The 11,132-nt window shown below is 43.8% G+C and overlaps 1 protein-coding gene across 1 annotated transcript; it reads left to right on the top strand.

The window, feature by feature from the left end:
• Positions 1-1,287: 1,287 nt before the first annotated feature.
• Positions 1,288-1,584, top strand: LOC129057898 (small cysteine and glycine repeat-containing protein 9-like). Its single transcript, XM_054549060.1, has one exon. The coding sequence runs from the start codon at positions 1,288-1,290 to the stop codon at positions 1,582-1,584; it is 297 nt and encodes a 98-aa protein (XP_054405035.1).
• Positions 1,585-11,132: the final 9,548 nt, after the last annotated feature.

Here is an 11,132-nt window from a genome sequence, read left to right on the forward strand (position 1 = left end):
GGCCAGCCACCAAATGTAAACTTTGTTGCTTTTGTTTTCCCAATTATTTAACAGATAAACAACAAACAGAAACCTCACCCTTGGCAGATGACTTAGGAGTAGGCCCTAAATAATTGCATTTTTAGCATTTCACATAGCACAATTTTTTTTTTGGAATTTTTAATGATCAAGCAATTCTTCTGGTGAATGAAAAATCCCAAGGAGCCAGAAGAGAGAATATTTGTGTTTTAAGGTGAGATATAATGTGCAAGATAATACATTCAGAAATGCCTACTCTGTTTCTTTCTTTTTTTTAGATGGAGTTTCACTCTGTCACCCAGGCTGGAGTGCAATGGCACAATCTTGGCTCACTGCAACCTCTGTCTCCCGGGTTCGAGTGATTCTCCTGCCTCAGCCTCCTGAGTAGCTGGTCTAATTTTTTTTTTTTTTGAAAGAGTCTCCCTCTGTCTCCCAGGCTGGAATGCAATGGCATGATCTCAGCTCACCGTGACCTCCACCTCCTGGGTTCAAGCGATTCTCCTGCCTCAGCCTCCCAAGTAGCTAGGATTACAGGCATGTGCCACCATACCTGGCTAATTTCGTATTTTTGGTAGAGACGGGGTTTCTCCATGTTGGTCAGGCTGGTCTTGAACTCCCGACCTCAGGTGATCCACCAGCCTCGGCATCCCAAAGTGCTGGGATTACGGGCGTGAGCCACCAGGCCCAGCCAAGAAAGTTTTTTTTATATCATAAGACTGTGTGATGAATTCCAATAGAGAGAAAAACAATGTTTTGTCTAACCTGTGACAACTGAGAAGTATCAACAGAAACACAAGACTTTGTACCTGGCTCTGGATTCAGACTCTCATGATTATAAAGAAATGAAGATTATTCTTAAATGTTCTAGGCATTTATTTAATTCAAAAGATACCTATTGAATACTTACAATGTGTCAGGCACTATTTTAAGCCCTACACACACATTTAAGTTCTTGCAAACACAAACGTCTTAGAGGTGTGTTCTCATCCAAACAGAGGTTTAAGAGATGAGTAAAAGTTAAATTTAGCAATATTAGCTTGTTAAGATGTTCACGAGGTAGGGCGTAAGACAACTCATGAGATCTTTTATGAGATCTCATAAACAACAACAAGAAATGGGATAAACAACAACAAGAAATGGGCCACATATTGGGCTTGGCTTGCTGGAGTTGCTATATAAGGGCTTTCCCGGACAGAAGGCGGCATCAGACCTCTTCATCTCTCCTGAGCCCTCTATCCTCGCTTCTCCTCAGTCCTCTCTACTGACACCATGGGTTGCTGTGGTTGTGGAAGTTGTGGTGGCTGCGGTGGCTGCGGTGGTGGCTGTAGTGGTGGCTGTGGTGGTGGCTGTGGCAGCTGCACCACCTGCAGGTGCTACCGGGTGGGCTGCTGCTCCAGCTGCTGCCCCTGCTGCCGTGGCTGCTGTGGAGGCTGCTGCAGCACACCCGTGATCTGTTGCTGCCGCCGCACCTGCGGCTCGTGTGGCTGTGGCTATGGGAAGGGCTGCTGCCAGCAGAAGGGATGCTGTCAGCGGAAGTGCTGCTGCCAGAAGCAATGCTGCTGCTAGGTGGGAACCCAGCCTCTGGGCAGGTGCTGCAGGCACTCGTGCTGTTGGTGAGACTGCGGGTCTGCAGGTGCCGCAGGGAGGCAGCTTCCTCCGCTTGCTGTGACTTTCCTCCATCCCATCCTGTGTGCTCCCTGCTGTCTCCCTGTCACCTGGACTTCATGGCACTTTTCTGCTTGGTTCTCATCTCTGTAGTTTAAGTAATTCTTTCTATTATTAAGGCAGTCACATGGGCAACTGGTACAAGGTCATTCAAGCACAAAGATGCAGGACATTTTGAGTTTTGAGCTCAGCAAAGCAGGATCATGATTTTGACCGTGCTTTCTTCTTTGAACTCTTTTCTCTCTAGGCATTAGGTCTTCTTGTGTGTTCCACATATGCTCTGTCTTTTCTGTGGCTACAGAGTCTTTTCTAGGTGTTCTCCTAAAATTTTCTTTTTTTTGTTTTTAACTTTTACTAATTCATGATCTTTATTTTAGTGCTATAATTTTGATTACATCACCAAAAAATCTTTTTTCCCTTTGGTAGTAACCCATCTATATTTTTTTACTTGAAAAAATTGATACATAATAGATGTAGCTATTTGGGGGGGTACATGTAATATTTTAATATATTTACATAATGTGTAATAATCAAATCAGGGTAATTGGGATATTAATCACCTTAAATCTTTCTCTTTTATGCTGGGAACATTCAAATTATTCTCTATTAACAGTTTTGAAATGGGTAATAGATTATTGTTTACTATAGTCACTCTACTGATTTATTGAGCACTAGGTATTGTTCTTCTAACTGTTTTTTTGTATTCATTAATCAACCATTCTTCATGAAAAATTTCATAATAAAATGCAAAAGTGAACTCTGAACAGTTTCCCTTAGTTTTATTCTTATAGATATTTTTCATTAAACTACCATTAATTATGATTTTCCCTGGGTTGGAGGCCATTGAGGATACACATATAATTATGCCCTTGTGTGGTTTACATTCAATTTATACACAAATAACCACAAACATGAGGTAGAATAATAACGAAAGTGTTTAAAGTTCTATGTTGATGTGTATGTCATGGGCAGGAACAACTCCACTTTGCTGGATGGGGAATGGGTGTAATTCAAAGGAACTCGGATCACTTCAAGAAGGAAGGGACATTTGGGAGTGTGTTTTGAAGAATTAGTAAGGTTTTGACAGGTGGAGGTGGTTGGGGCAGATGTTTTGAGAAGGGCAAAAATGTGAGAATGGAAAAGTTCAAGACATACATGGGACAAATCATGAATTTGACCTATAGTAGGCTAATATAAATAGTTACAAGTCAACAATGACAGGAAGGCTGTCCTACGATTTGGAAGGCTGAGGGGTTAAGAATAACAGCAAGGACAACAGCAACAGTAACTGGCATTCACGTTGCCCTTAAAAGCCAGGTATTCTGGCCAGGCGTGGTGGCTCATGCCTGCAATCTCAGCACTTTGGTTTTTGTTTTGTTTGTTTTTTAGACAGAGTCTCAATGTCTCACCCAGGCTGGAGTGCAGTGGCATGATCTCGGCTCACTGCAACCTCTGCCTCCTGGGTTCAAGCGATACTCATGCCTCAGCCTCCCGAGTAGCTGGGATCACAGGCCTGCGTCACCACACCTGACTGATTTTTGTATTTTTAGTAAAGACGGGGTTTCACTGTGTTGGCCAGAGTGGTCTCGAACTCTTGGCCTCCAGTGATCCGCCCGCCTCAGTCTCCCAAAGTGCTGGGAGGATCACTTGAGCCCAGGAGTTCAAGACCAGTCTGGGCAACATAGTGAGACCTAGTGTCTACAAAAAAATACACAAATTAACTGGGCGTGATGATGTGCAGCTCTAGTCCCAGCTACTTGAGAGCCTGAGGTGGGAGGATCACTTGAGCCTGGGAGGTTGAGGCTGCAGTAGCCATAATAGTGCCACTGTACTCCAGCGTGGGTGACAGAGTGAAAAGGGGACAGGCATTCTTCTAAGCACACACATGTGTCATGTTGCACAGAGAGGGAAATGGCACAGAGAAGTTATTAAGTAACTTGCTCAAAGCACATAACTGCCGCAGGGGGCGCTGCACACACAGCAATGCTATGGGCCAGGGAAGGCTTTTGAGAGGGGACACTTACCTGGACAGCAATGTGCAGAATTAATCGGTTCACGGGGAGAACGGAGCAGTGTCAGCAATCCTGGGCAAAGCAACAAGGGCCCAAGACAACAGCAGAGTGGGAATGGCAAGAGTATTTGTGGGGAGTTAAGGCATAATACAAACCCAACAAATGAGGGGAACGTCTGAGATGACAAAACAGGCAAGATGACAATGGTGATTTAACAATGCTCTGGGACTTCTATTCTTCTTTTCTTAGAGATTTGGGAAATTGTACAAGGTAGTGCAGTTTATTCTTTATTTTTATTTTATTTTATCTTATTTTTTTCAACAAGGTCTTGCTATGTTGCCCAGGCTGGAGTGCAGTGGCACCATCATTACTGACTAAAGTCTCAACCTCCTGGGCTCAAGCGATCCTCCCACCTTGGCCTCCTGAGTAGCTGAGATCACAGGTGCATGCTACCACACTTTTTACATTTTGTGATAGAATCGAGGTCTTGCTGTGTTGCCCGGGCTGGTCTGAAACAGTTGGGCTCAAGTGATCCTCCTGACATGCTTGGATTGCAGGTGTGTGCCACTGTGCATGGCCCCATTTTAAAATTCTTATCAAATATGATCAATTAGGTCAGAAACTGGCCATTTCCTTTAAAGTTGTTTGTTTCACTCTGTAAGATGTAGCAGGAAAGGGAGTTGATAATCTAAAAATGCTTTCTAATAAATGTGCATGATAACTCCCTTATATATCACTGATCCTGATCTTGGTGTATTTACTCTATTGCAGATGCAGTGTGAAATGGTTAGTTTGAGAAAAGGCAGATCTGCTTGACTGGCTACATTGGGCTGACCCGAAAAGATCTAGGCTTGAAAAAAAATTGCCTTTTTTTTTTTTTTAGATGGAGTCTTATGCTGTCGCCTAGGCTGGAGTGCAATGGCGCAATCTCTGCTCACTGCAACCTCTGTCTCCTGGGCCCGAGCAGTTCTCCTGTCTCAGCCTCCTGAGTAGCTGGGATTACAGGCATGCGCCACCATGCCCGGCTAATTTGTATATTTTTAGTAGAGCTGGGAGTTTCACCATGTTGGCCAGGCTGGTCTCGAACTCCTGACCTCAAATGATCTGCCTGCCTCAGCCTCCCAAAGTGCTGGGATTACAGGCGTGAGCCACTGTGCCTGGCCTGCTTTTTTATTTTATTTATTTATTTATTTTTAATTTTTTTTTTCAGACGAAGTCTTCCTCTGTTGCTCAGGCTGGAATGCAGTGGTGGGATCTCAGCTCACTGCAACCTCCACCTCCCAGGTTTAAGCGATTCTCTCACCTCAGCCTCCCAAGTAGCTGAGACTAGTTATGTGCTACCACACCTGGCTAATTTTTGTATTTTTAGTAGAGATGAGGTTTCACCATATTGGCCAGGCTGGTCTCGAGCTCCTGACCTCAAGTGATCCACCCGTCTAGGTCTCCCAAAGTGCTGGGATTATAGGCATGAGCCACCACACCCAGCCAAAAATTGCTTTTTTAGTCTACTTAAATGAATCCTTCCTTCCTTCTTTCCTTCCTTCCTTTCTTTCCCTCCCCCCTCCCTCCCTCCTTCCTTCCTTTCTTCCTTGCTTTTCTCTTTTTCTTTTCTTCCGTCTTTCCTTTCAAGACAGGGTCTCACTGTCACCCAGGCTGGAGTGCAGCCTTGACCTCCTGGGTTCAAGCAATCCTCCTGCTTTAGCCTCCCAAGTAGCTGGAACTACAGGCATGCACCACCATGCTTGCCTAATGTAAATTTTTTTTTTGTCAAGGCAGGGTCCTGCTCTGTTGTCCAGGCTGGACTCAACATCGTGGCCTCAAATAATTTTCCTACCTTATCCTCCCAAAGTGCTATAATTACAGGTGTGAGCCACCTCCTACTTATTGAATGTTGATCTTTTGCATTCATTTTAAGAACGTTTGGATGCAGATTGTAGACTAATAACACACATTATAGGGATCACAGGGCTTGGCACATGTATAGTTTGCCACTAAATATTATTAGAATGAGCAAATGTTATATATATTCTGTATACTATATCTACATATAGGTCAGGCTTGGTGGCTCACGCTTGTAATCCCAGCACTTCGGGAGGCTGAGGCAGGAGGATCACTTGAGGGCAGGAGTTTGAGATCAGCCTGGCCAACATGGTGAAACCCCATCTCTACTAAAAATACAAAAAGTAGCTCGGCATGGTGGTACGTGCCTGTTATCCCAGCTACTTGGGAGGCTAAGGCAGGAGAATCGCTTGAACACCCGGAGGCAGAGGTTGCAGTGAGCCAAGATTATGCCACTGCACTCCAGCCTGGGCGACAGAGAAAGACTCTATCTCAATAAAATAAAATAAAATAAAACCATATATATAATATATTTAATATAATATAGGTTATATATATGTTTGTATATGTTACTTGTATTCATTATAGTATACTTATGTTATACATGAAATTCATATATATAGGTTATACATATGTTACTTATATATAACAGATATATATACCTCAGATTATATATGTTACAATACAATTTTTACATATCCATATGTTATATGTATATACATATGTATGTATGTATAACACATACACAGTCTAAACTTTGTGACTTAACACATGATTTTGTAAAATCTGGTAATTTTTGGAACATACATTCTCAAATAGATTGTTTCTGTTGTTAAGGCTTGCCTCCACCTCACTGTGTCTGTTCCTTCCTGATCTTTGGGTCAACTGTGATTGCAGGGACTTCACCCTTGTGTTTACTGTATGCTCCGTGGCTTCTACCAGAGGTTCTCACAGGTCAGAGTATTACCATCCAAAAGTCCTTTAGGCACTTCAATCCAGACAAAGCAAAGGCATCAAGATCTGCTGTATGTACTTATATGAAGAATGTCTGGTGGCTCACACCTGTAGTCCCAGCACTTTGGGAGGCCGAGGTGAGCGGATCACTTGAGGTCAGGAGTTCGAGACCAACTTGACCAACATGGTGAAGCCCTGTCTCTACTAAAATTACAAAAATAACTGGGCGTGGTGGTGGAAGCCTGTAATCCCAGCTACTCGGGAGGCTGAGGCAAGAGAATTGCTTGAACCCAGGAGGCGGAGGTTGCAGTGAGCCGAGCCAAGGTTGTGCCACTGCACTGCAGCCTGGGCAATAGAGAAAGACTCTGTCTCAAATATTTAAAAAAAAAGTCCTTGTGTGTGTTTGTGCTGGCTGGCTAGTGAGCTATTTGTGAAAAGGGTAAGTGTATGGTGTAAGAAGGTGGACATGGACAAATAATGGTTGGTTTTGTCACCGCTAGAGGGTCATGACTGAAAATTGTCCAGGTTCTTGTCATTTTGAACAAAGAACTGGACAAATTGCCCAGCAAAGCAAAAAAAAGAATGAAGCAACAAAAGAATGAAAGCAGGGATTTACTGAAAATGAAAGTACACTCCATAGTGTGGGTTCTAGCCAAGCAGTGGCTCAAGGGCCCAGATACAGAATCTTCTTGGGTTCAAATACCACCTAGAAGTTTCCCATTGGCCACTTCATACTCACCTCATGTAAATGAAGTGGTAGCCCACAATCAGTCTGAACGGTTGTGGACAGCAGCCAACCAGAGGCTGAAGTGAAGTTACAAAGGTCACACTTCTGTGCAAACCTCTGATTGGTTGTTTTTTTGCACCAATTGGTTGGCTAGGGTGAAGTTACAAAGTTATAATTCTATGCAAATGAAGTATACATAGAAGAAGAAATGGGTGGAGGAGGCAGAGAGTTGGCAGAGAGGTTGCCATGAGCTGAGATCACACCACTGCACTCCAGCCTGGGCGACAGAGTGAAACTCCATCTCAAAAATAAAAAACCAAATCCCCAAAAGCAAAGGTCAATTACTGAGAAATACAGTATAACATAGTAAACAATTTCTTAACTAACTTTTTGTAAGCACATTATCTACCAACAATAGCACACTGTATTTGTCTGCTAGGGCTGCCAGAACAAAACACACAGGCTGGGGAGACTTAAACAATAGAAATTTATTTTCTGACAGTCTGGAGGCTGGAAGTGTAAGATCAAGATGCCAGTGAAACTGCCTTTGCAAAGTTACAATTGAGTAAATTATGGCAGTGAAAGCCGACTCCATCTTGCTTCTAACCTTCAAGCTGTCCTTGTTCATTCCTAGGCATAGGCTGAACTAACTTTGGGAAGGAATTCAGTTTATGGTTTGACTCTGAAATAAAATTGATAATAGCCCTTTCCCTAAAAGACCCCCTTCTTGCCTGGGGACCAGTCTGCCTTTGCAAGACTAACAAATTAGCTACAAGATTAGAAATTACAGATTAGGGATCATGCAGCCTCTGGCTCCAAGAGTCCAAACCTCCCCAAATTGTTCTTGGGGATAATATCACTATTGTAAAACCTAAGATCAGTGCTTGTGATATTTTGCAGACCCTGCACTATATGGATTAGCTGATACCATCCATACCAGTAACCTAGCTCAACCAGTTCTGCCTTCCCACCCAGGAACAGAGAACAGCAAGAAAAAGTCACTTCGGGTCAGGCGTGGTGGCTCACGCCTGTAATCCTAGCACTCTGGGAGGCCGAGGTGGGCGGATCACTTGAGGTCAGGAGTTCGAGACCAACCTGACCAATGCGGCAAAACCCCGTCTCTAATAAAAATACAATATTAGCTGGGTGTGGTGTTGCGAGCTTGTAATCCCAGCTACTTGGGAGGTTGAGGCAGGAGAATCGCTTGAACCTGGGAGACGGAGGTTGCAGTGAGGCAAGATCGCACCATTGCACTCCAGCCTGGACAACAAGAGGGAAGCTCCATCTCAAACAAACAAACACACAGGAAAAACTCACTTCGACCCCATATGATTCCATCTCCAACCTGACCAATCAGAACTCCCCACTTCCCAAGCCCCTACCCACCAAATTATCTTTAAAAACTCTGATCCCTAAATGCTTGAATGCTCTGGGAGACTGATTTGGGTAGTAATAAAACTCCAGTCTCCTGCACAGCCGGCTCTGCATAAATTACTTTCTCCATTGCAATTCCCCTGTCTTGATAAATTGGTTCTGTCTAGGCAGCGGGCAAGGTAAGCCCATGGGGTGGTTATAACAGCAGGGTTGGTTTTTTCTGAGTCTTCTCTTCTTGGCTTGCAGATGACCCTCCTGCCATGTCGTCATACGGCGTTTTCTCTGTGTCCACTCATCTCTGGTGCCTCTTTCTTTCTTTCTTTTTCTTTCTTTCTCTCTTTCTTTCTTTTTCTTTCTTTCTTCTTTCTGTCTCTCTCTCCTTCCTTCCTTCTTCTTTCTTTCTCTCTCTTTCTTTTCTTTCTTTCTTCCTTTCTTTCTTTCTCTTTCTTTCTTTCTTTCTTCCTTTCTTCCTTTCTTTCTTCCTTCTTTTCTTTCTTTCTTTTTTGAGACAGAGTCTTGCCCTGTCACCCGGGCTGGAGTGCAATGGCATGATCTCAGCTCAATGCAACCTCCGCCTCCCAGGTTCAAACGATTCTTCTGCCTCAGCCTCCTGAGTAGCTGGGATTACAGGTACCCACCACCACACCCAGCTAATTTTTGTATTTTTAGTAAAGACAGGGTTTCACCATGTTGGCCAGGCTGGTCTCGAACTCCTGACCTCCTGATCTGCCCACCTCGGTCTCCCAAAGTGCTGGAATTACAGGTGTGAGCCACTGCTTCCGGCCTGCCTTTTTCTTCTCATGGGAACACTGGCCATATTGAATTAGGGTCCCACCTTAAGGGCCTCATTGAATTGAATTACCTCCTAAGAGGCCTCATCTCCAAATATAGTCACATTAGGGATTAGAGCTTCAACATATGAATTTTGGTGGCAGGCAGGGGTCACACTTCAGTCCATAACACATCTCATTATTGTAAATCCACAAAGGTGGAGTATTTTGAACAAAACACATAGAATTAGGGGAGCCCCAAACGAATTAATCTCTAAGAATAAAAGTAGGAAGAGTTGACATATTATGTATACATCCCATATCTACTCCTACATGGGGACAATACCTGTGAGCAAGAATATTTGTTGTATTGTTTGTAGAAGAAAAAGGTTTGAAACAACGTAATGACCCAACAGAGGAAGACTTAGTTAAGTTTGGTACACGTGTGAAAAGAAATAAAATATAGTAACAAATGAGAAGGAGGCAGCTGCCTATGTATTATTTTTAGGTCATATTGATGAGGAAATCAAGGTAAGAAGTAGAATGGTATACTCAGCTGTCACAGGGGTCTGTATATGCATAGAATATCTTTTTCTTTTCTTTTCTTTCTTTCTTTTTTTTTTTTTTTGAGACAGAATTTTGCTCTTGTTGCCCAGGCTGGAGTGCAATGGCGCAATCTTGGCTCACCGCAACCTCTGCCTCCTGGGTTCAAGCGATTCCCCGGTCTCAGCCTCCTGAGTAGCTGGGATTACACGCACCTGCCACTACGCCTGGCTAATTTTTGGTATTTTTAGTAGAGACGGGGTTTCATCATGTTGGCCAGGCTGGTCTTGAACTCCTGACCTCAGGTGATTTGCCTGCCTTGGCCTCCCAAAGTGCTGGGATTACAGGTGTGAGCCACCACACCTGGCCAGAATATCTTTAAAAAGATACTGAAGGCAGGGCGCAGTGGCTCACACCTGTAATTCCAGGACTTTGGGATGCTGGGGCTGGAAGATTGCTTGAGGCCAGGATTTTGAGACCAACCTGGCTGGGCAGCATAGTAAGATCCGATCTCTATTCAATTAAAAAAAAAGATACTCAAGACAATGGTAAGGGAGGGGAATTGGTGGCTGAAGAATGGGGTGGGGGTGGAGGAAAGTTTACTTTTCACTCTTTGACCTTTTTGTACATTTAAAATTTTGTACTATTTTTTTTTTTCCAGAGAAAAAGTCATAATGACATTGGTTCATGCAGAAATAACCCAACCCAAGAAACTGCCCGGAAATGTATGATTAAGAAGTTGCAGGAACCCCCCACTACTCAAATCTGAATTAGTTGTGACTATCACCTTAGGGAGGCATGACTGCGATGAACTGAAACTAAAGAATTTAAAATTGGTGTTGATTTTGAAGAACTGATTAAAATGATCTGTTGTCACCTAAGACAAATTTTTTTTTTTTTTTGGAGATGGAGTTTCACTCTTGTTGCCCAGGCTGGAGTGCAATGGCACGATCTTGGCTCACCGCAACCTCTGCCTCCTGGGTTCAAGTGATTCTCCCGTCTCAGCCTCCTGAGTAGCTGGGATTACAGGCGCCCGCCACTACGCCCAGCTAATTTTTGGTATTTTTAGTAGAGACGGGGTTTCATCATGTTGGCCAGGCTGGTCTTGAACTCCTGACCTCAGGTGATTTGCTTGCCTCGGCCTCCCAAAGTGCTGAGATTACAGGTGTGAGCCACCACACCTGGCCAGAATATCTTTAAAAAGATACTCAAGGCAGGGCTCAGTGGCTC

The sequence above is a fragment of the Pongo abelii genome, chromosome 11, assembly GCF_028885655.2.
Source record: "Pongo abelii isolate AG06213 chromosome 11, NHGRI_mPonAbe1-v2.0_pri, whole genome shotgun sequence".
Taxonomy (NCBI): Eukaryota; Metazoa; Chordata; class Mammalia; order Primates; family Hominidae; genus Pongo; species Pongo abelii.

Bases quoted from the DNA above. Each gene is read 5' to 3' on its own strand.
- LOC129057898 (XM_054549060.1), top strand. From the start codon at position 1,288: ATGGGTTGCTGTGGTTGTGGAAGTTGTGGTGGCTGCGGTGGCTGCGGT.